This window comes from Dermacentor albipictus, chromosome 6 (genome assembly GCF_038994185.2).
Source record: "Dermacentor albipictus isolate Rhodes 1998 colony chromosome 6, USDA_Dalb.pri_finalv2, whole genome shotgun sequence".
Lineage (NCBI taxonomy): Eukaryota > Metazoa > Arthropoda > Arachnida > Ixodida > Ixodidae > Dermacentor > Dermacentor albipictus.
Window position 1 is genome coordinate 24,758,472 of NC_091826.1, and position 25,255 is coordinate 24,783,726.

The 25,255-nt window shown below is 46.2% G+C and overlaps 3 protein-coding genes across 5 annotated transcripts in view; 1 reads left to right on the plus strand and 2 right to left on the minus strand.

Moving 5' to 3' along the window:
- The window catches only part of LOC135896504 (uncharacterized), a 50,975-nt gene extending 32,996 nt beyond the window's left edge, over positions 1 to 17,979 (minus strand). Inside the window, exons 1-5 of one of the 3 annotated variants that reach the window (XM_065424926.1) lie at positions 17,938 to 17,979; positions 6,183 to 6,291; positions 4,852 to 4,928; positions 4,342 to 4,474; positions 2,867 to 3,024 (exon numbers count right to left, since the gene is read on the minus strand). In XM_065424926.1, the coding sequence (XP_065280998.1) occupies positions 2,867 to 3,024; positions 4,342 to 4,474; positions 4,852 to 4,928; positions 6,183 to 6,291; positions 17,938 to 17,964 (504 nt within the window). In that variant the 5' untranslated portion in view covers positions 17,965 to 17,979. Of the gene's footprint in view, positions 1 to 2,866; positions 3,025 to 4,341; positions 4,475 to 4,851; positions 4,929 to 6,182; positions 6,292 to 9,366; positions 9,605 to 9,640; positions 9,775 to 17,937 lie in introns of those variants that run through there. The other 2 variants (XM_065424927.1, XM_065424930.2) reach the window with 2 other exon arrangements.
- The window catches only part of LOC135896507 (ionotropic receptor 93a-like), a 203,558-nt gene that overhangs the window by 96,203 nt on the left and 82,100 nt on the right, over positions 1 to 25,255 (plus strand). The gene's annotated exons all lie outside the window — the stretch shown is intronic.
- LOC135896505 (uncharacterized) overlaps positions 23,013 to 25,255 on the minus strand; it is a 52,172-nt gene continuing 49,929 nt past the window's right edge. Inside the window, exons 23-24 of the mRNA XM_065424931.1 lie at positions 24,628 to 24,681; positions 23,013 to 23,500 (exon numbers count right to left, since the gene is read on the minus strand). Of these exons, the coding sequence (XP_065281003.1) occupies positions 23,391 to 23,500; positions 24,628 to 24,681 (164 nt within the window). The 3' untranslated portion in view covers positions 23,013 to 23,390. The remainder of the gene's footprint in view (positions 23,501 to 24,627; positions 24,682 to 25,255) is intronic.

Sequence of the window (25,255 nt, forward strand, 5' to 3'; positions counted from 1 at the left end):
TCCGGCAGAGCACGGTGCAGGTAACACAGCGCAACAAGACACGGTGACTAACGCAAACCCGCCCACACAGCGCCTTTGCCACGGCACGAAACCTACAAGAGCAACACGTGTGAGCGCTCAAAATCAGAACAACTCCGCCATTGTGGCCCAAAAGGCGTGGCCATACAGCAAAAAAATAAAAAAAGCAGCAAGAAATGAGAACCTACTACGTCATTTCCGCCACACTTTTCTCCTAGCGCGCGGAGGGGGTAGGGTCTCTCCTTAGTTTCCTTCCTCCGTGCTCGCACATAAGCATACGGCGCGCAGCCAGTGTTATCACCCTTGGACTTATACGGGACATCACGGCGACGGCAACGGAAGAAATGTGCCTGGAGTGTCCAGATAATTGTTATTGAAATAATAAAGCCTTTGATCTAAGGAACGTGACGGCTCTCGGCCGCTGTTTAGAATTAGGTGTGAAAGGAATTTAGGTTCGCGGATTGATGGCCGAGGCGCGTCCTCATCTCTCTCTTTGGTCTCCCGCTTTATGTAGACTTTGGTACTTCTAGGTGCATGTTCAGTTACGTTGCTCTCGCATGATCTGGTCGACCTATCCGACGCACGAAGGTGGAATTTGCTTACGGGACGTGTTAGTCCCCGAGAGCGAGAGAGAGGGAGAGAGAAAGACATAATCAGTAGCTGTGCGTCGTTCATCGTACTTTAAAGCTACTGCATTTCTACGAGGCTGAGCACCTTGTGTCTTCGTGAACCGAACCGTTGTAATGCTGAATAGCAGTTTTGCTTTCCCACAAGATTCACGATGGCGGCTGATGCTTTCGTCATTGAAGTTCGCAGCGCCTCTCTTGCCGTAATACGCAAGCAATCGCTCGCAAGGATTACTGACGAAGGTTGGTCTTGCAGGGACAATCTCGCTATGACACGAACAACAACAGCGAATAGTGCTGATCATAGCTGTCTCAACACAAGGGGAAGTTTAATTACACATATCATGAGGCTCATCAATACTCGGGTGTGTAGGAATCGCACGATTACTTCATACAAGATCGGTATACGTTAACTAGACGTAAGGACGGCCAGCACCGTTCTATTGGAGTCGAATTATTCACGCGGGAGGCAACTGGTTACCGAACGCAGCAGCACCTATCACTCTGACAACCTTTGCGAGTTTCTCGAAAACATTTCTGCAAGGTCTCGCTACAAACAATCCCAGAAGAGCCATTCCCAACTTGTCCGCGTGGAATAAAAGCGCTTTAGTTAAACATTGCTCCAGCGCGTTTTAAAAAGAGCGCCGGCGCAATATTGTAGGTCGCCTTTCACAACACTGTGTGCGGGGCAGTATAATCCATGTCAATCTACTTTCAGTGCAGCTCACGGGAGGCGTCCGGGTGGAAGGCAGAACCTTTGCGCCATGACGCCACCAGGCGACGCTGTGCGCTGTCGGCGTGCTGTCAAGAAAACTTCCAAGTGTAGGGTACATGAAATTGTCAATAGACTCCCGGCAGTTGTCGATTACAGTGAGACAAACAGAGGCAATGAATTGGACGCAAAGGATGGAAATAAAAATAAACAAACAAGCAAAAAAACAAAGGTTGAGGCATGCATCTGCTGCAACAAAAGCCCGCAGAAGACTCGGCACGTCATGATGGAGCCCCAAAAATATTCGCCCAACAAGACCCCGCTGAAAACGTCCTCTTTTCAGAAGAGCTGCAATTCGCGCGGGTTGAAACCTTAACTGGTCAGCAGTCGAGACAGGAAATAGACATTTCGAGTATCGTCGAAAAAAAGAACCGGAAACAAAACGATACTAATAGAGTCGTGGTCGTTGCAGGTGTAGGCGACCAACATAACTAGAGACAAAGGTTTTAATGAACAGAGAAGCGATCAAGGAGAGAGGTTTGGCGAATAATTAGACCCAAATAGATGTACGCAGTAAAACTTGGTTAGCTCAAGCAGGCTGTAGGTAACCATTTGTAGCCGTTCCGTGTCGAACACGGAATGGCTACAAATGGCTACAAACGTCTACAAAGCAAAGTTTAACGTCATCAACATAATCGCGAAAAAGCAGCAACCGAAGGCTCTCCCTCCACGCCGTTATAAAGTCACGGCGAATCCTGAAAGCGGAAGCAACACCAACGTTGTTTCGAGAAGTGTGCCTACACAGGTGTAACGTTTGAATTCATATTTAAAACGGCGCCAAAAAAACACGGACAAGGGAGGACACAGGACGAGCGCGTCCGTGTTTTTTTTTTTGGCGCTGTTTTGAATATGAATGATCCGTACCATCTAGCTCGCACCCAAACCCTTCTGAGTAACGTTTGATTTCGAGGGTACATGCGCAGTTCGAAGTTCCGCGCAAAGAGCGATAGAACGAAGAATGTATTGCGTAAAGTTAGGAGACAGGAAGATAGCGGTGCGGATCAGAGAGCAACAGGAGATAGCCGATATTCTAATTGACATCAAGAAGAAAAACAAAAAATAGAGCCGGCCAGGCCATGTAATGCGTAGGTTATATAACCGGTGGACCATTAGGGTTACAGAATGGGTGTCAGGAGTAGGGAAGTGCACTCCAGGACGGCAGAAGACTACGTAGGGAGATAACATTAGGAAATTTGCAGGCTCCAATTGGAATCGATTGGCGCAGGACAGGGCTACCTGAAGATCTCAGGAAGAGGCCTTCGTCCTGCAGTGTACATAAAATAGGCTGGTGGTGGTGGTGGTGATGATGATGATGATGATGATGATGATGATGATGATGATGATCTGAAGCCAGCTGAGCGAATGATGGCGAAGAGCAGAGCGAATTCTTCAGAACGAAGTTCTGACGCCTTGAGGGCGTAATGAAACGCTGTAGAGTGGGTCGGCTTACCAGCTCCTTGCTCTGTGCCATCCAGGCCTTGGCGAAAAGCGTAGAGGGGCCCAAGATGGTGAAGAGCGTGAAGTTGTTGCGCCAGTTTCGCCACTCGTAGATGAGCGACTTGATGGGATCGGGCGGGTCACGCACATCCGCCACTCTACAAGAACCTTCTGCAGAGAGAGAGAAAGAGAGAGAGGGAGAAAATATTTTATTCAGTTTCTTTCCTTTTCCACACCCATGGGGTGGTTACATGCAGACTGTGCGAGGGCCTGTACACTTCTATTAGAGATCTCATTTATTACCTTCAATTCTATCTTCGCTCCGATCACCTTTTTTCTATCCCTGACGACGACGACAACAACGACAACAACGAGAACAACAACGACGACGACAACAACGACGACGAAGACGACGACGAAGACGGAGACGAAGACGGAGACGAAGACGACGACGAAGACGACGACGACGACGAAGACGGAGACGAAGACGAAGAAGGAAGACGAAGAAGAGGAACGACGAAAATGAAAGAAGTAATTTTAACAAATCTGTTTTCGGATAGATTTCCATACTTGTTTCATGTTTAGGCAAAAGCCTTTTTCACGCCCGCATTAAGCTTGTGTCTGTGGCGCGAGGCGCACTTATTCACATAATTACTCTGTACCTGATCCAACACTAGTAAAATTCAGTGACACAAGGGACTTTAGCACTGACAAGAGTCAACTGAAGTTCAGTGACACAAGGGACTTTAGCACTGACAAGAATCAACTGTTATCCAGTGCTTTGATGATCGCCGAGCACGTGCTCGGTTTATCCCTTTCTTCCTCTATCGTAATAGCTATCTACCGTTCCACGCCTGTCTGTGCAGAGGAGAAAACCACTTTCTACAGCGAAGCTGTTAGCCTTCAGTTGGCCGTGATTTTTCGTGGCATGCACACACACACACGCACTCACGCACGCACAAAAGATAAATTCATAAGTCATAACGATTTTATCTGACGCCTGATCCTCATCGAATATAAAGGTGTTATGTCATATATCAAGCATCCTTTATATGCCCACAAAGATTCTAAAACGTTTAGTACGGGTATGCAAAATGTATCCTACAGTTTAGTGGATACTCCACAAGAATGAGATGAGTTTCCCGTTTAAAAAAAAAGTCGGATTACTTTTTTATTCAGGTTGAGTTTGAGCGTGGCTCTCGCTTTCTCCGCGCTGTTATTATTTTTTTTCTATCCCTGTTCTTTTTACAGGATTTAAGGTGTTTAATTTCCTACACTGCATTTGCTGTGTATTTGGTATGCAGTGACTACCCGCTGGGCAGTTTATTGCAAATATATTCGTGCATGATCCCTTGAATGTGTGTCCTTAGACGACGATAAATTGGTTACATATTGAAAAACAGCGCAGAAAATATCGCATTGCGTGGGAAAACAAACAAGCAAACACACGCGCACGCAAACACACTACGCGAGATTTTCTTGGCTCACTTTGGTAGACAAACAGTTCTGACGTGTCGGAGAGGTAGTAGAGGTTCACGTCGTCCTGGCCGTCTTGCTTGAACCTCAGAAAGCCTTGCTTCCGTACGGTGTTGTAGTACTCGATGAGGTACACCGTTGATTTCTGGCGAGAGAGCAGAGACAGATACCATGACTCGATGAAAACGAACAAACGTGTTATAATGCTTTCTAACTCGGCAATGTAAAAGCAGACCCGCTCGACGGAGACCAGCTGGCGGCCGTCTTTAATCGAGAGGCCGCGGTAAGAGTAAAGGCGAGTTCCATGGAATCATCCGGAATATGCTTACAGCCGCAGGTTGATATACGGTTGAAACGTGAAGTAAAAGTAATAATGAATGCATTTGGCGTGTTTTAAGGAATAGCTGTGTTTCTGTACTTTTCTTCTTGGGTGACTTTTGTTGCACAGTCCTACGATGGCGCGGCCTGTCCCATTCATGCACGCACTGCTGCCCTGCCGATAGGGTATTTAAAACTTCTCACCTCGTCTTGGTCGTTGATTTCCGCCGTGAGTTTCCACCCATTTCTGTAGCTCGTCAGAAGGCTCGGAATCGCCTTGGCTGTAACGAGAGTTTGAGGAAGAACGATCTCCGAATCATCTTCCACATAATTTCTGCCAAGTAAGTAGACACTTAGTTCCATCGTCATCCTCAGCCTATCTTTAGGTCAACTGCAGGACCAGGGCATCTCCAATCGACCTCCTATTAGGTCTGTCTTGCTCTACCCGATTCCAACTCGCACCTGCAAACTTCCTAATCACCCCCCCCCCCCCTCACCCTAATTTCCTGCCGTCGTCGATTGAAGTTCCCTTACCTTGGTAGCCATTCTGTGGTTATCTGCCCAAGGCACTACGTGGCTTGCCCAGCTCCATTCTTTCGCTTAATTTAAACTGGATAATCGGCTATCCCCATTTGCTCTCTGATCCACACCGCTCTCTTTCCGTCTCTCAACGTTACGCCTAAAATTTCTCATTCCATCGCTTTTTACGCGGTCCTTCTCCTCCAGCTTCTTTGTTAACCTCCGAGTTTCTGCCCCATATGTTAGCACCGGTAGCATGCAACGATCGCAAACTTTTCTTTCCAACGACAGTGGTAAGCTCCCAGTCAGGATTTCGTAATGCTTGCCGTATGCACTTCAACCCATTTTTTATTCTTCTGTAAATTTCGCTCTCATGACCAGGTCATGACCAGGACTTATATAAAGATTTTCTAAGTAAGCAGACACGAACATATTTGCGTAAACGTTATGCAAGTATGTTCTGCTTAGCTGGAGAACCCTATCGCAAACGAGACGTAAGTTTATCAACGCTTCCCGCGTGGGACACCTTCCGCGTGGCAGTCGTGATAATCAGAGCGCAATAAAAACAGAGATAGGGACGGACTGCTGAAACACTCGTGAAGCGGGCGCTGGTTGCCCGTTCAGGAAGCCCCAGGTTTTCAAACTTCAATTGAATTTGAATTGAATTAAATTTTAGTTGGCAGCAATGTTGATGGAGATCAGGCAAGAATCTGACCAAACGGCTCGAGAGGACTTGAGAACCCAACATTATTCTGGATCTACATCTATGTTTACCTGGCACCCCCCCCCCCCCCCCCCCCACAACCACTTCGGCGGGCCTCATAAGGAGATCGTTGTTTTGGCACGTAAAAGCCCAGCAATTTAATTTGAATGAGTGCAATTCATCAGGTAACCAATCTCGCAAAACATATGGGAACACAGGTTTGTGTAAAGAGGAGAAAAATATGAACATCACAGTCACTGCCAAGTTATCATGAATATGGGGGCAATATGTGAGATATATATTTTTTACGTACGTTTCACTTGCTTCTTTGGTTTTGCGTCACACGCGGCGTGGATGGCTGGAAGGCTCGAAAGCGCCACTAATGCCAGCGCCGCAGCGAAGACCCCGGAGACCTTCATTGCCTGTGAAAAAGTGTGCGCAAGTAAACGAAATGCTGTAAATAAAATATTATCTTTATGTTATTGTAAAAGAAAGGAACAAGAAATAGTCATGGGCGAGAGAAAACCATTTCAGAGCGATGCTCGTATGGGTAGTAAAGCAAGAATGCTAAAAATTACTACGAATTCGCCTCACGACTCGAACATCGAATAAAACGAAGTAAGGACAGTTGCATGATTATCCGGTCGAAATCGAATGGAGTTCTAAGTAGTTTAAACATCACCTCACCAGCAGCACTCATGGAAAACTTTGTATCTGCAATGAATGAATGAATGAATCATTTAGCGTATCCAGAAACAACACTGACGTCGATGTGCTCGTGCATATTGAAACAAAAACGTAAACGTATAAACCAGAAGCAACTATAACGAAGAGCTAAGGTATAAAGAAATGAATTATAATAATAATAATAATAATAATAATAATAATAATAATAATAATAATAATAATAATAATAATAATAATAATAATAATGTTTCACTTCTATCTTGCAACGAAACAAACACATATTGGCCCAAATTTAGTGACAATATTTTATTTGCTAAATGAGAAGTAGCCAATGCCCCTTCAAGTCGGCAACCTCTCCTATTACATCATGCCAATAACTATTTATTTTCATTAAAAAAAAGAGCCAGAGGAACTGCAGTAAAGGCGGGTCCCAAACAGCTTGGCAAAGCTGCAGCCCCCGTTGTCCAAGCAGCATCGAAGACAACGCGCTGTGCATCGAAGTACATAAAGGTCGCTAATTGCGCATAGCGAATGGAATTAAGCCATGAGCCACAAACTAAACTTAACGAAAGTGTTAACTATATGGCTTCCCATACATTACCCGCAACTCCCGGTGAGTACACGTAAACAAGTTGAAATCTAGCATGCTGATGAGCCGGTAGCGTGTGTTGCATACGCAATATATATTCCGGTGTTTAGGTGAGGTGAAGGCGTCATGCACCATCGTCATGCCTCGTAGTACGAATCACTATCTTGTAGTTAAGCCGTATTTCGGGTATATAGTTTATATTATCTTGTGTTTCCGGTTTAACCCTTTGTAGAATAACGGGACATGTACGTCCCACTTCACTATGCACGCGAAAACGCTTCCCGACAGCAAAGGGGTGCATTCATCTCATTTGTTTGGCACTGCCGTCTATCTAAATGTTTCTACACTTCATACGAGAATGGTTTTGGACAAAAGGATAGACAGTTGGGCGAGTTGGTATGGTAACATGATCTTGGCTTCTAGCGCGAAGTGAAACACGTGAAAGTGAAACGAAGTGAAACCCTGATATGTTTAACTGATGTTTTTCACCTTGTCATGTTCTTATGCTACGGTCTTTGCAATCACCCATATATATGTTCTTCGTTTTGATAAAAATTTAGTTGAGAGTTAGCGCTCGTCCTGTCTGCTCCTCTCTGTGTCCGTGTTTCACTTCGCGCTAGAAGCCAAGATAATGGTTTTGGGAATGGATGCGTCCTGGCGACGAGGGTGCTAAAAACTAGGAGAAACGTTTTCGTTGCTGGAACGCTTCCCGAATTCGGCCCGCATTTGCGCGCGAGAAAAGCGTGTACACTCAAGATGCCCGACAAGTGAGCACTCTTTGTTGCATTTAGATTCACACCTCTTGCTCACGATAAGCCGCCATTTTTGCATCCTGAGAATAAACCGTACGGTAAAACGACATTTGTACAAGTTACGCATTTTCATTACACCCGATTCGAGGAACAAGATCATTTTTTTTTCTGCACTCTGTGAATTTAGTTCGAAGCGTGAGTGGGTTGCCGTTCACCACACTAAATGACAGTAGTTAAGGTGGAAGTAGAACAGCGAGCCGTGCAGTAACAGTTTTATGACCTTCGGAAAAAAATATATCTGTAGCATGACCTACTTTACCTATCCGTAAAGTGAGATAGTTTTGTTAGGACATAGCTTATGTGCTTTTTCCCATGGCGTATTCGCACGGAACGCTACACATAAGCATTTGAAATAATGGCTTGGCATTTAAATGGGCTAATTCAATGAGATTTTACTTGCTCAGCGCGTAAATAAGAATGTGTGATCAGCCTGTCCCACTTTTACTGCGAAAATTGTGGACAGTTCTACGAACGAAAAAAAGAAATAAATAGGGGGGAGGGTGAGGGGGCATCAGAACAGCATGATATTTCTTAATCACAGCCGTATGAAGCCAAGAGATAGCGAAGCGAAGTAAAGCAAAGAGGAAATGTTTTGTTTATATGTAATTGAAATGTATAAATGATAAGACAAAATAAAATGAATGCGAACAAAAAACACCTTGCCGCCCGGTTGGAATTGAACCGACATTCTCAGCACATCACTGTGTCCTTAGAAGCTTTGTGATTAGTCGATTAGCAGATCCAAACGAGTAGGCAGTAACAATAGCGCAAGAGAACAAGGACAGAACCAAAACATATGAATATCAACAGCCATCCACGCTATATGATGACCAAATGTTCTGTATACATATATTCGTTTTAATAATTGCGAAATAAAGAAGGGACCGCCGCGGTGACTCGCTTGCTGTACTTCGGAACTCGTGGTTGCGGGCTCGATACCCTGCAGCTCCGGCCACATTCCGATCTGTTTGCAATGGAATCAAAATCAATCGTGTATCTTTCGATTTAGGTTACTGTTAAAAGAACTCCAACTTGACAAAAAATGAAACCGGAACGGCCTTCGAATGTGTCCTCTATTATAGCCTCACTGTTAAACCTGGGACGTTGAACTCCACGAATCAGTCGAACACGCAACGTAGTAAGCCTAAGGATCCTGACCGCTCGGGCTTCTAGTTTCCCAGTTTAGGAAGGACGCAGAAGGATCGACATTTGGGCGAGTTGGTACTGGTTGAGCATCCTGAAGGGGCAGCGCAATAAAACGAAGACAGGAGGCAGCAACACACAGGCTAGCGCTTAGTAAGGATGGTCGTAAACGAGTTGCCAAGCTGCACCAACACCACAAAGAGGATACAAAAAAAAAATGGCTGTGGCTTAGCTAAGGTTAAGCCCAGGATGCGAAGCATACTAGCCTTTATTTTAGTTGTTGAACCACTGTTTAGCCTGGTGAACTGCTGTTGCTTGGCTATATTTGGTTCGGCTAGACGAAGAAACAACTCATGCAGGCGAGCGCACGAGCTGAGACCCGGCTACGTAGCTACGCGGCCGCAAGCGAGCGCACGAGTTGAGCCTCCGCTTTCGCAGCTGTTATGACGTCATATGGTAGCTACGCGGCCGCGCGCGGCGCAGCAAGGAAGAGCGTGGTTGTGCGGCTAGTATGCTTCGCATAAAAAGAATATGTCTCACCTTGTTTATTGTGCCGACCCAGAGGAGACTGGTTATGGGCGACCGCAGCGCGCGAGGGTGGGTGCTACGCCCCGCCGGCCCGCACTACGTGAAAACGCCGATACGAGAACCTTTCTATTGTTCTAAGGGAGCAGATAGCGTCTCTCCGTTTTTTTTTTTTGCGACGAAGAACTTCACAACGCCGCGCCTGGCGAAGGAGATGACGCGAGAGAAACAATGACCGCTGCCGATTAGATTAAGAAACGTCAGAGCATTTGTTGGCCGATCGAGAGGCACGCGTCCGCCCGATAGCGCGTGGTGGTGTAGTTATTGCTCCCGTTACAACGAACTTGCCGAACGTTTTCTTTGGCTTAGCGCCAGTGAGGATTTCAAAAAAAGAGTGCGATGGACATGGTGGGCGTCTTTAGCAGTCTGTAGTGCTTTAGCTAGTTCATTTTTCTTTCTTTCTTTCTTTCTTTCTTTCTTTCTTTCTTTCTTTCTTTCTTTCTTTCTTTCTTTCTTTCTTTCTTTCTTTCTTTCTTTCTTTCTTTCTTTCTTTCTTTCTTTCTTTCTTTCTTTCTTTCTTTCTTTCATTCATTCATTCATTCCTTCTTCCTTTCTTTCTTTCTTTCTTTCTTTCTTTCTTTCTTTCTTTCTTTCTTTCCTTCTTTCTTTCTTTCTTTCTTTCTTTTTTCATTCATTCATTCATCCATTCATTCATTCATTCTTTCTTTCTTTCTTTCTTTCTTTCTTTCTCTTTCTTTCTCGCCCCAAAAGTTAACTTTAGGGAGGTTGCTTATGTAAGAAAGGGCACGGGTGCTGGAAGCCTTTGTCCATTCTGAGTTGGCATACGTTCACTGTGTGGCGAGTTTACCCACTATGGTTGCTTAGTGGCTGTGGTGTTGGGCTGCTGAGCACGAGGTCGCGGGGTCGAATCCACACCACGGCGGCCGCATTTCGACGGGGTACCCGTCTACTTAGATTTAGGTGCATGTTAAAGAACCCCAGGTGGTCGAAATTTCCGGAGTCCTCCACCACGGCGTGCCTCATAATCAGAAAGTGGTTCTGGCACGTAAAATCCCATTATTTAATTTTGTGTGGCCAGTTTGTACGCACTTTTATATCCCTTTAAGGTGCGTGTTTGCACGAGATGACACGTTATTTGCACGGAACAACCGGTTGCGCAGCCTAGACCTTGGGACCATTCTTGGGATTCCAAGTAGGCTGAAACGGACCATTCAGCACACTCTTTGCGACGGTCCTCGTTGCAATTGCGGATGCGAGCTACTGCTTTCTGAATTGACAATCCTGGAATGCCAACGCAACCGGTCGTCGTGGCAGAAGCTGACGAATGGGCTGTTACACTACTTCAGGGCAATACGCGCTTGCACTGACGGCTTTTGTACTGACTTACGTTAACTTGTGTCGACGTTTAGTACGGAAATGAACGGGGCTAGTTGGTGGACATTTATGATTGTATTGCTCTGGGCATTATGCTGACGGAAGAACTCGAAGAACGAACATGAAAGAACAAAAAATGAACGTTCGTAGCGCAAATCGTAGCGTACGTCAGTATAATACCAAGCTCAATACAATCGTGAACGGCCCCCAACTAGCCCCGTTCATTGCCTTACTAAACGCTATTGCTCTACGTACGTCCACTTATTGTTAGTTTATGTTCGTTCTTCAAGTTCTCCCTTCAGTATAATACTAAGCGCAATACAATCATGATTGTGTCGACGGCTATGCCTGCGTGCACGGATGTATGTGCTCAGACTGCCTCAGCTGTTAAAATGAAGTTGTCTTTACAGAGCGGGACTGGTCTTGATGCTGTGACTGCTGCATTTGTTGGACAGCTAAGAGGAGGGAGACAGTAAAAAGGAGGCAGTGAGAAGGCTGAGGTGAATAGTAGCAGATATGAGAAAGGATATTAAGGGTGTATTCAACGGAGGCCACCGAAGTCGCCATATTGTTGCACAGCTAGCGCGGTGAAAAGCTGAGCCTTATCTCGATTCACTTTAGCAGTATACAATGGAAGCCACGCGGAAGCTCTTGGGAACAGGACAACAATATGGCATATCTGACGTTACCGGATTACACCCCCATTGAGTAACGGCTGAGTAATTGAGTGGCTTCCGATGGGGTGGCGTGTCGGTCGGCGGAGAGTGACACAGCTGCTTTTGCCAAAAAGACTAGATGCGCGACGACGGCCAAAGGCGGTTGAAGATAGTTAAAACGACAAACTTTCCTTACTTTTATGGTTTGAGTTTTTTTCTTCGCGCACAAACTCACTCACTCACTCACTCACTCACTCACTCACTCACTCACTCACTCACTCACTCACTCACTCACTCACTCACTCACTCACTCACTCACTCACTCACTCACTCACTCACTCACTCACTCACTCACTCACTCACTCACTGTTACGTTAATATGGCCTCGAGCTCCACCACTGGAAAAGCTGGCGCCACCGTCGGCGTGACGTGCTAGGAGGGATCACGTGGACACAGCGGCCGCGTCGGCTGCTTCGGGCGCGCCGAAGCGAGCTGAAAACGAGTTTAAATTCCCTCGTACGCTGCGGTCCTCATTTAGTGGCGAAATTTTCCCGCTTCGAGTGTCTCCTTTACAACGCTTCAAAGCACTACAATAAGTAGTGGCTGCCTTAAGGCGCGAAACATGGTAGGCTACTGCTCGGTGCCGCAGGGCCCGGCGCACGTAACGGAGGCCGGTGTCAGCCTTATTCACACGTAGCCGCAGGAAAAGAAGCTGCGTGAAGCTTGGCTCGCGAAACAAAACCGGCAAACAGTCATCGGCTACAACTCGGGTATGCACCAATAACAGACGCGAGGAAGATTTCTGCTACGGCGCCCGGTCTGCGATGTTCTGAAAACGCGCACTGAGACGCTCGCCCGAGTCCGCTGCCCGACTAATGTCATGACGGTTTGGTCTATGAACTTGTCGATGCTATAGATACTGGCAAGTTCAGTGGAGTGGAAAGGCAGCGGTAAGAAGCACATTTAAAAAACGCGTGGCATATAGTCATGTTTGTGTTATGAATTAATGCACTGGATTACAAAAAAGGAGCAGCGTGAAATTGCACGCTGAGAACACCGATAAACATATATATAGTGCGACGCAACTCGAGAAATAATATTGAAAAGTCAAATAATTTAGAAAAAAAAAAGATTGAATCGTCGCGATGGCACATCACAGTCCCCGTATGCGTCGAAGTCTCTACAATGAAATTTTTTTTCGAACAGCTCTGTTAGCGCCCACGCAACAATGGTTGCTTGTATACTGTCAAATGCTCATATTCTGCGGCCTAACGCTCATGGCACGGTGCGAAAGCGCGCGCGCGGAGAAAGCGAAACAGTGCGCGGACAAGCATGCAGACGCGCAGTCGGTCGCTGCGAATCTGCGCGATCGCTGCATTGAGGCTTCGTTCTATTACGCTCCATTTAGTTATACAAACACTATAAGAACATATTTCACATAGTTTCCTCTCAGCGTTTACCTACCTTTCACGCAAGAAGCCGGTTCGGGAGACTCCATCACGGTGACCGCGCGCACTGGCGTTCACTGTACGTATTCGGTAAAGCGATAGCGTCTGTAAACGATTGTGTGCTTTCAGTATTGTGTGCTTTCAGTATTGTGTGCTTTCAGTTTGCCCAAGATTATTATTTAGACAGTAAGAAACTTCTCTCGTTTCGAAAGTACTTACAGAAATGTCCGGGAAAACTCGCGCGTGGTGTTTTCAGTGAGCGCTGACGGCAAAACTTATGAGGAGCGCGCCTCGTGATCCCTCATACTACGCCAGCGAGGCGCTTCCGCTAGATGGCGACTCCGTAACTCCTTGCCGCCAATAGGTAGCAAAGTGCTTTTTCTGTTAACATCTTTCTCTTATCTCTCTCTCTCTCTCTCTCTCTCTCTACCTGTTTCAGTATGCATATCTTTCCATGGGCTCACGTGAGGTTTGTGGAGGCTGTGCGATCTTCGACGAGGTGCAGGTTCAGATGCGCCAGATAATACAGATATCGAAATTCGTACTGCGTTCATTCTTTATCTGAAGGCTAAAATTACTGGGGGCGGCATGAACCAAAGTCAACAGCCTACGGTTCCTTCGCGCTGTGTTTTCTCACAAATTGTTGCTGCGGCCTCAGAATGTGTCTCTCCTAACCACGAGGGGAATTGGCCACGCAGTTTTTGGGTATGTGGTCGGTGTGTGCCGTTGCTGCTGTATTCGATGATCGTTAAGGAAAGCACTATGCCGTTTGATGTACTGCACAACTGTCGTTCATTCTTTGCTTACAGTTGTAAAAAAAAAGTGGGAGCCCTTGCCTTACCACAGTAAATTCTCGTGAGAGCCAGCTTTATACAGCACTTACCCACCAACGCCTTTTAATCACTCTATTCACTCTCCCAGTTTCCCCTATGCCCTCCACCTCACAGACGCCCCCACCCCTCCCCTCCCTGCGAGCCCAACCCAAGTCGTAAACTTGAGGAGCGCCTCGTGATTTTTTATTCATTGTATGAATGAATGAATGAATGAATGAATGAATGAATGAATGAATGAATGAATGAATGAATGAATGAATGAATGGTGCACTTTAGTTCGGAAAGAATGGCTCGTGGGCCAACTATGGAAAAAGGAATGGGAGGAAAACGGTGGCACTGGGGACCCGGCAGCAAGACATAAGCACGAAACGCTTAGAGTATTGGAGGAAAAAAAAAAAAAACAGGGGGAAGCAATTGATACGACGAGATACGTTACTGACATATAGGTCCTCAAGGCAGAGACTGAGGTTAGAGGACAGAGGTCAGAGGACAGAGGTCAATACAAGGCAGAGACTGATGTCCGAAAAGACCGAAAAGATAGAGGAAATGTAGAGAAAATTCTAGATTGATAGATGCAGTGGCGTAGCTAGGTCGTCTGGAACCCGGGGCCCATAGTTTTTCTGTCACCCCCCTCCCAGGTTGTAGCCGGCGGAAAGAGGGGTGTCTTCAGACGTATATGACACTCCCCCCCCCCTCACTGGCCCCTTGCACCCGGGGTCCACGGCCCCCCGGCCCCCCCCCCCCCCCCCCCCCTGTTGCTACGCCACTGGATAGATGTCTATATATTACCGGACTAGCTCGAGCAGTCTAGGTGGCTATTTGTCTTCGCCTCGTTTCGAAGGGAACGCCAATAAATCGTCATCATCATCACCATAAAGGATATCACAATTTGTGATGGAGCGCCTCAGTCTTCTGGGCTTAGCGCAGGAGCGCCAGCACCAACTTCGTGGCTTCGTTCCCCCTCCCTATAGACACCCCGAGTAGAGTATTTGATATTTGGGTTCCGTGGCAATGACTCTAGACACCTCTGTTGGGATTGTGTGTTTTCGTTTGTAGGTTCTCCACTTGTTTATGTTAGGAGGGGGAACGAGCACCGATCATTTTCGCTTGGATAAATAGGACTTAGCGCGCAGAGAGAAGCCCTTTTGGCACAGCCGTCTGGAGTGCGTCAATTCACGATACAAATAAAGAAAAGGCACCGGTGCGCGCAGAATTTCGCAACATACGCGCTTGGACCTTCTCACTTCATCTTGCGAAAGGTAGAAGTTTGGCCACTGGAAGGGCCGGCTGTCCAGAACGTTAGTTATCCCTCTCAAAACAGAAAAAGGAGAAGGGTAACAAAATAAACAAGAACAATAACAAAACAACTCTATTAATATCCTTAAAAGAAAAAAAGAAATGACGTTTGGAAAAAAGAAGATTGCGTCACAGCGTCACAGCGTCACATTACAAAACACTTTATCTTATCCAAAAGGGAAAGTATTATGTCAGGGCTATCGAAAGTCAAAACTGTTCTGAAATCAAAACCAACAAGTCGCATATTATGAAACAGTTTGCCGCTGTTGCCCCTGCATCTAGGAATATCACCGCTTCTTGCGTTGCGAAAACGGGGGGAGTCCTGCACCTTTAAAGGCTGTACGTTACATTCGAGTTACCGCACAGCTACTCGTCAGGAACGTCTAGAAGCGTATCACTCTTAGGACGCTCCATCTTCTCCTTCAGTACTTATTTTGCGATAGCAGTTACCCGGACACTCGAGACGCGTTCCCGCCGTCGCCATGGCGATCGACGTGTTGTCCCGACGGCGCATGCGTGGACTGCGGGCCGACTGTTGTGAGGTCACGTGATCTTCTGCGGTTGCCGGGGCAATCGCGCGCGACCAGCGAAAAAAAAAAGAGCAGAAGTACGACTTTCATTAGCAAAGCAGTTCGTATGGATAGTCTTCGCGTGACCTCGCGGTAGCAGCATCTCTCACCGTGAGACTACCTGAACATGGCGGCCATGATGACGTCAGCGCACCTTACTATCATGTGTGCATTGTTTTGCCTTTTGACGGGACTTTTTGTCACCGTATTATGTCTGTTATCGATTTATCGCTGGGAGCGAGACGCGGCTTTTGTGCTGTCGTGCCGTCACATTTTCTCTTTGTTTACGCAGATTCTGGACTTGCTCGTACCCCAAGATGGCGACCCCGATGACGTCAGTGCAAACTATCCATGCAATAGGGTGGTTTACAAAGGACAGACGCGTTGGCCGGTTGCGATTGCGAGCACTATAAAGTTTCTCGCTATATTATCTAAAGGGAAATCTGGCGCCACCGTCTATGGGAGTTTCTTAAAGAGTGCTGCGCCGTATTGGGAATGACTGTGTATGGGTGTGCGAGTCTAGTGTTGGCTGGTGTTGTACGATGCTTCGTCTAAAACATATATAATGGGTTCTAAAAATAAAATCTACATAAAAGGTTTTCATTGACCCATACTACAATGAAGTTCACTCACCTACAATGCATAACTAAGTGAATAAAAGCAAAAGCAGACAAGCTGTTCAAAAGCGAGCGTGAATTTTGTCGTCTGTCCTCTAACTATAGCGGCCCGCTGATACTTCTCACGTTTCATATAATTGCACATCCAATAACAAGTTCTCATCAATAAACAAACCATTCGGTTGTGTAATGATAAAGCTACAAACAGCTTTTCTACCGTGCTGTTTTAGTAGGAAATGAGGCGTTGAAACAGACAGAACGGTGCTAGCCAGACGCGTCTTCAAGGTGTCCTGGCTCTCCGAGAATGATGCCAATCCGAAGTCACAATATACCGGGATTCCCGTGCATACCACAGCGCAGCAGCGCCAGATTTCCCTCTTAGTAATGTAGCGAGAAACTCTGGATCCATCCCTTCGACTTTGACCTCATCTGGACTCTCTCGACTCGAAACAGTTCTTTGCCGACTGTGGCTTGGTGTCGCCTACACAAGATCCTTCGCCTTCCGAGTCGGTATGGACGACAGCGCGGCTTGCAGACACTGCGGCGGCGAGGAGTCCATCGAACACGTGCATGGTTTGCCACTGTCCTCAATACAGCGCGCACCGGCTGTCACTAGCGACCGCGTTGGCACGCCTTGATGACAGGCCACTTTCAGAACAGTCAGTTTTGGAATGCCGACGTGAACTGTCGTCGCAGCAAAAGTCGGTCAAGGCTTTGTTAACTTTTCTACGTGACAGTGGCCTATCAGAAAGACTATAATGGACCCATTTCATCCCTTTTGATATTTTTTTCTCACGCTTTTATTTTTGTCACGCTCTTCTTCCCGTCTTTACTTCCCCTTTCCCTTCCCCTAGTGCAGGGTAGCAAACCGGAAATTTTAAGTCTGGTTAACCTCCCTGCCTTTCTCTCATTTGCATCTCTCTCTCTCTCTCTCTCTCTCTCTCTCTCTCTCTCTGTGACGAACACACCATATCAATGAAGGCGGTCGTGCAACGAATAGCCTTGTGAATTCTGTAGCTGTTAATTTCTTTAAAATTAGGATATGTTTTTTACTGAGAACGGCCTTACAACGTTTGCGCAGAGTTGTGGTGCACATGGGGGTGCGAAAAGCGCGGGTACGAAACAGCTATTTCGATGCCCATCCAGTTCAGGTAGTCATTTCAATGTAACAATCCATGTTTTAACCAGTTTTGAAGTTGGCAATCTTGAGAAGCGCGCACCTACTTTGTAGTTAATTGGTTGCATATTATACACGTACCGTGCGGGCTATACTTGAATAGAACAGCTACTTAGTTAAATAAAAGTTTAGTTCCGGTTTTGCTTTTTTTAGAGATGTGGGCCAGTGTTAGGTACCGGGTATTTACATATGAAACAAAGTCCACTATTTGGTGCGTCACGCAATGTCTGAGCTACAATCGCTGCTAGAACACTCTTCCCTGTTTCGGCCATCTCACTATGACCATACTCTCTATAGACGCACTAGACGCTTGTTACTCACCCTGCTTGTGCCACTTACTTGGGGCATGTCGTGTGCCTGCACAGTGTATATTAGTGGGTCGTTTCAAACGTTACCAATGCCACCTGGAGTGGCATGGTAGGCGTATGGCCTTCAGGGGAAACAACAACAGCAACCGTAATGCGAGCTTGTACGAGCCTTTCGGTTGTGGTTCACGTGCCTTTGTTCACTGATTACTAAGTACACTGAAGTACCAGCGAAGGACAACTCCGACTGCTCACGGACATTTACAGAAGCAAAAAAGAAAAGCTGCGTACAGAACGCGGATGGTTATCTCACCCGCTCGACACTGTGATCGCTGCTGTTGCCCTCGTTGTGAGGTGTCAGATAAGAGGCCGTGCAGTGGGCCGTCGATCTAGGATCGAAATAGCTTGGGCGAACAAAACGGATGCTTCCCTAGCATGATAGCTTCCCTAGCTTGAACGTTAACAGTGCCGCGACCAGGACTCGTTCAAACGTATAACGTAGTCCGCTCTTAAACCGAATGAATGCGCCGTAAGAGCAACGTTTAGTAGACTGCACTATATTGCGGAAAAAAAGTTGCTCATAAGGTTAATTGGGCAGATATCCATGCGGAAGAAAACATAATTTGCAGGCCTCCATTCTACGTTTCAGTTGCAGAGTACTAGTTAGGTGTTCGCTTTAAGACTGGACCGTGTACTGCACGTTGTAAATTTTTAAACACAGTGCTTTGGAACACAAAGTTTAAAACAAGGCTCTGTTTACTTCATGAAGATTAAAATTGCACTTCATATTCACATGGAACAAGTAGTTACCTTTTACCGGCGATTAAGCATACGCATCACTTTCGCAGTCTCCCGCATCAGCACCATTTAACTTCTACTGGATTAGTGACACAAACGGTTCGCTTACGCATTCACCTTCACGTGTTGATAACATCTAAAATGTTTCAAGCGACAGCTTTCCCTGGTATGTCTATTGCAAATGTAATAGTAATGACAGATTCTAATTGTGGAGTCAATGGGTACTCTTGTTCTTACCTATTCCTTTATTTCCAGGGTTACTTTTCTGCTGGCAATATGTTTTAATGCTCACTGAGGCAGTTCGTTGTTCAGGCAGGCTTACGCTTGTCCGATGCCATACGTTCGACCGCACAGCAGCGGTGTATCATAAACAACTTCATTTTCACATTGAACCTGTCCGTGTACGTGTTCCGCATTTGTTGTAAGCGGCTACAATCTCTTGTTTTGAGTTCCGTGTTCTGAAACAATGTGTCATTTCAACATTTACAATGAACGTTAACCACCACCCATCTCTGTTTTGTTTCTCTGTGTGTGTGTTCCTTGCGTGACATCCTCTGTCACAGTGAAACTTTAGAAGACCTGTCGTGTCAGAGCGAGGGTTGGCCTCCCTCTTTGGAACAAACTTTCGGGGGATACGTTTGCAAGCGACAGCTTGGAAACGGAGTCGACCGTATAGCCCCCGTGGTTCTCATTAACTCTTGTCGTTTCTCTGCTGTACAGCCACATCGGCACGCGGTTTGTTCGCGCTTGTCTCTCTTTCTCTCTATCTCCCCCTTCCACTCTCTTTCTCTTTTTATCCCCCTTAACCCTTCCCCCCGTACAGGGTAGCCAACCGAAAATACCTCTGGTTAACCTCCAGCTGCCCTTCTATGCATTCTTTTCTCTCTCTTTCTTCAATCCTCGTTGACGTCGATTGGTACGAAGCGTTTCGAGCCGGAGTAAAGCGTGACCACAGCCACGGTTTAAAAAACGACGCGTAGCAGCTCTTCATCCCGAGTCAGCTATACGAGCCTGTTTGACACGGGTGTCGGGTACAGGTTTTCAGCGTGAATCTCGTAGGCGCCAACTGCGACAACCATTTCTTGCTCTTCACTGCCGCAGGCATAGAAACCGCGAAGCCGGTGGTGGTGGTGGTGGTGGTGATGTTGAAGCAGGCGGGGTTAGCCTGGCATACATAGCCGGCAATTGTTCCGCCTGATCCTCCTTCGAGTTGAGATCAGTGGTGTGTCACCAGGCGTCGATGAGCCCCGTGTCTCGCAGGAAGGCTATCAGAAGTCGTTGCGCTCTCTTCCTCAATGCCGCGGGCCCTCCGGGGAAAACAACGTCCTCAAAGGTCCTGTGCGTGAGACCGCTTTTTTGTAGCTTGTCGACCATCTCTCCGCGCTTTCCGTAGCCTTCCTGCGAGACACGGGGCTCGTCGACACCTGGTGACACACCCCTGATCTCAACTCGAAGGAGGATCAGGCGGTACAATTGCCGGCTATGTATGCCAGGCTAACCCCGCCTGCTTCAACATCACCACCACCACCACCACCACTCCGTAGCGCGTGGAGTAGCCACGAATTGAGAGACTAGCCCGGTCAAATTAACGGGCGAGCGCGAGATACACGTCAACCGGTCACGTATGTCTAAATGCTTAAAACAATACCGATGCTTCTCAACTATTTCCTTGCCGAGCTTGTAGAAATCGGTCGATTTTGATCGACAGTTTTGTTAAACATTTCCATCCCAATTCTGTGCTGGCAGTGCGACGCACCGTCCGAAATGACGACTCAACTTTAACTGTTGGTCAGGGTTGACAACGTTTGGCAGATTACGGAGCCGGGAAAAGTAAAACTTTGACCGGTGGTGTCGTAGAGACTGGCCTCCAGTTGTAGTTCCTCAATAAAACGACGCAAAATTAGCGCTTTGCTTTGGCTTGACAAGATAATCTTTAATATGACAGCAGCAGTGAAGACCCAGAAGCTTATGGCGCATCGTCTATCCGATGCGACGTCAAGGATGTTTTAGCAATGTATCAAACAATGGCAGATGCTCACGAGTGAGTGCTATTTTGACTATTCTATTCGTTCTAATATCAACTGCAACTTTATTTTTCCCACAGTGAGTTGCTCTTGTCGAGCAATATTTCGACAGCGTATGCACAAATTATTAAGAGCGATCCTTCCCGTGTTGTGGGGTTTTCACTGAGACAAGAGCACACAGTCGATTTCATATCGACCTTCGACCGAAGCTTGACTAGCAGTCTAAACCTCTTACATATCGAACACCGTCTGTGCTCTTACTCGTTGCTGTACAATATTGTACAGGAACTGAACAAAGCACGTGGAGGAATCGAGCACACATATAATACACATATACGCTCCAAGAATTATGCCTTAAGGGCAAGTCTTTATCGCAATAAAAAAAGAAAAAAGAATCCCGCGTCAGTTGAACGCGCACTAGACCAGCTTGCCCGCACAGAAAATATAATCGAACGCCATAATCAAGTATGGGGAGGCTTCTGCGTGCTCCCTCACCTGACAACCTTTGCTTTACGAGCCTAAAGAATAAAGTAAAAACGATGCGCCTGCTGGAAGTGCCTGACATTGAGTAAAAAAAAGAAGAGAAAAAAACGCTCGTCGCACAATAGGAACATACCCGTTTCCACATTTGCGATGCCACTGCTTCCCCACATAGCACGGAAATCATAATGGAAAGTATTGACGCAGAGAAAAAAAAAAAAAGAAAGCTGCACAGTAATTTGTTTTTGTCGGGCCTCACTTACACAAGTTGGGAACTAGGAGCGAGGCTCACATTTTGTGCATTTCAGTTCTTTTTTTCTTTAACTGTCTCCACAAACTTTAACTTACGCTACAACTTATTTAACTTACACTTGAAATAGGAAATTATTACTTTCATTCGTGTTTCTTGGGGTGCTTCTTTGAAGCTTCGCATAAACGTTCTCACAAATTGTCTGAGCAATTATCCAGTGTTCATTCTACAATTTTTTTTATCACAGTATGTGTTGCGACTACTGCGTGTCGGATTAACGTATTAAAACATAAAATCACCGAGAATGAGCATATTTCTAGCGGTAAGGAAATAGTTAAGTGCAGCGCGATGCTATTTATTACGCACCGGCTGCATTTTGGCAAGAAAACCTAACTTATCGAGGATTTCAGGGGAGGCTGACCAGTATGATAGCAGAGGAGTTCGAATGGCCGCCATACATAACCTTTTAGCACACATCGTAGATGCAGCACCAAGTCTTCACTAAGGAACTAAGAACGGCGCCGACTTTCAAATAAGCTTTCACTGTAATTTTTTTTTTCTTACGCATCTACTCTCCATGGACAGAAATAAAAGCGAACAAGCATTTCTCAGTTTTCTTGATGCAGAAAGGTGCTCTGGAATTACAGGCCGAGAGAAGTGAACAAGCAGGACATTGCTGGCTTAAACGCCATCATCAGAAGCTACAGCGACGATGCCTTATCGCCTTCAGTCAATTCGTACACATTTGCTTGGTGGCATCGAGAAAACCGCCAACACTGAGCTGCGGGTAAATTGAACTCCCTGCAAACTCAAGGCGCCTTCATCTAGATTCAGCGCTCTGAGTATTCCTACACACATAACCGCTTAACAATAAAGGTACTGCCAATGTTTTACGGGATGTTCGACGTACTTTGCGTTTGGTTGGCGATGGGGAAGGAACCATTTCTTTTTGAAGACGACGTCATCGTCTCCGAGTTACCGCCGCTTTTCCATATCGGCTACGTCAGTTCCTAACCTTTATTCGTGGGCCGATACCGGAGATAATACAGTAAAAAAAAAACTTAAGCAGTTTGATGCTCCTCCTATCACGAGACTGGGTTGGGGGTGAAGCGATAAAGTGCCGTGAGCAGCCTTTATATTACCCCAAACTCGCCCAGGAAGGCATTGTTTTTCATCGACTACAACTAGAGGTTGAGCCACATTCCAATTTTGTTCTTTCTCGTAATGCTTGCAGGCTGGGGCAAACGATTAACCTGCCCACATGCTTTGAGCCAGTTATCTCGATAAAAAAGAACGGCATGAATGATTGTGCGCTTAAAAGACGACGTGAATGACTCGAATTACGGTTAGTGATTAGGAAACGTGCAAAGTGCCATCCCACAGCGCGCATATATATATATATATATATATATATATATATATATATATATATATATATATATATATATATATATATATATATATATATATATATATATATATATATATATATATATATTATAGTATAGTTACGCAACTGTGGCACATCGTTAGTGAATCATAATTAGTGACAGAAGCAATTCTAACAGCCCAGACACGAAGAACACAAAAACTGGTTTTGACATTTTGCAAACCGTCGTTGTTGTTTCCGAGAGTATGACAAGCCGGGACAGACGTGACGATGCCCCACTGTCCATTCGGCGGGCTGCTCGCCAGGCAAAAACGAGTGATGAGATTTTTCTTTCTTTCTTTCTTTCTTTCTTTCTTTCTTTCTTTCTTTCTTTCTTTCTTTCTTTCTTTCTTTCTTTCTTTCTTTCTTTCTTTCTTTCTTTCTCGCGCGCCGATTCATGAGAGCATAAATAATGGGGGCGTGTGAACAGAGATGCTGCGATGGGTTGAGTGTCTCCCCGCGTCGAAGGGGGCGGCGAGTCCGGTCGGCTAGACCCGGTTCGCCCGGTGCGACCTGTAGAAGCCGTAGGCGAAGAGCCCAGCGGCGCCGAGGCCGATTCCCAGCAGAATCAGCAAGAACGAGAGTCCACCCGCCGTAGCTGAAACGCAAAGCGACGATGTTAGTCGGGCCATCTCGAAAGGCAAGTTGGTTCACGGTTCATACGGCGTAGTGGATTACTGCGCGAGTGCGAAGAAAAAAGACGGCACGCAAGATATCACACGGAAAAAAGGATAAGCGCGAACGCTTTCACAACAGTCGAGCACCTCTGCAGCGAACGTCTCTATACAACGAAATTACCTGTATAGCGAAGGAATAATTCTGTCCCCGTTTCTAGGGTGAGCTTTGAGGTGCGCGACCTTCACAACGAAGTGACCTGCATAACGAATGATTTCGGGTGCTGTAAAAGCGTTCGATCGTATTGTTGCGTTGCGTGCCTACACGATTTCAATGTCATCTCGCGGGTTGGCCAGTCTTCAAGGCCACCACAGTTACGTTCGCAAAAAAAAAAAGAAAAAAAATGCACGAAACACGAACTTCAGGACGCGCATAGCAAAGTTTCGGAGACATTACGGGAACCCACGCGCTGAGCCTGACGTGGGCCCTACGAGGGAGCTGATTAGCATGCGTCAGAAGAACTTCACTTTGGCCTAGTTGGTATTTACTGCATATCATATTGACCGCAAATAAAGACGGGGACAGAGGGAGAGAACACATACTGCCAGTGCCGTTTATGTGTTCTTTCCCTCTGTCCCCGTGTTTATTTGCGGTCGATATGATATGGATTAACATGCGTATTTGCTCTTACGGTCGTGTCGTTTTAAGTCGCATTAAAAGGAAGCCTCCCTTCGTTTGAGTCCAATACTCCAGCAGCTCAAGTTCACTTGCACGTGAAGCTCAATTCGCCTGTAGAGTTGAAGCAAGTCAAACAAACTTTAGGCCGCACTTTCGGAAGCTCATCTACAAGCGCCAGCTGTCGCTCGGGCAGCTCTGGCAACACGTGCTGACTGTATGGGCGGTTTCCTGTAGCCAAGTCAATATGACTTTGTCATATAAATTTATTAGAAGTGACTCTGCAGGTCGTAAGTTTCCATAAAGCTTCAATAATAAGCTCAGAGGAAGTCATTAAGAGTTGCAAAGGAAGTAGGCGTCCATTTTTGCTCTTTAGGCGCTTACACTACTAAGCCGATATGGTAATTTTAGATTTAGAAGAGCGTCGGAACTCACCGTTGCTGTGAAGAGATGAACTGAGTGCGTAATCCGCCGGTCTGATAAGGTCAGCTGAAAAACAAGAAAAAAAAAACGTCACTATCCCAGATAGAGGGGCATCTGTGATAAAGGTTTTCAAATAGAGTTTCGAAAGCGTAATGATTTAAAAGTTTTCAATAATCACGTTTACCGTAAGTTTCTCACACGTAGAGGGAGAAAAAAAAATTAAGAAGCACGACACCGAACACCGAATTTTCACTTTTAAGAATCGTCACCTTCATTCCAGCAAAGCTGGCCGTTACGCTAGTTAACTTGGGGCGCTGGGCAGGCGCCCATTGTCACTATGATCCACTCTTGGAGGAGGGTCATTTACCACCCCTGAGAGGACAGCTTTCATTTTCATGAAGGCCTACTTTGTTAGTACGAACACGTGCTCAAAATGTTAGGCATGATATAAAGGACATCGACTCGTATTTGTTGTTTCGATTGTCTTTCTTTTAATGCGGCAACGTTATGGGCGCACTTCACACACTTTAGTCGAATGTTCCGCCTGACGAAAAATGGAGGCCGATACCGAGGGCAGTGCTCTCTAAAATATATGGGCCATTCCCGAAGGCAGTAGAGCCTAACACAGTGTCTGAAAGCA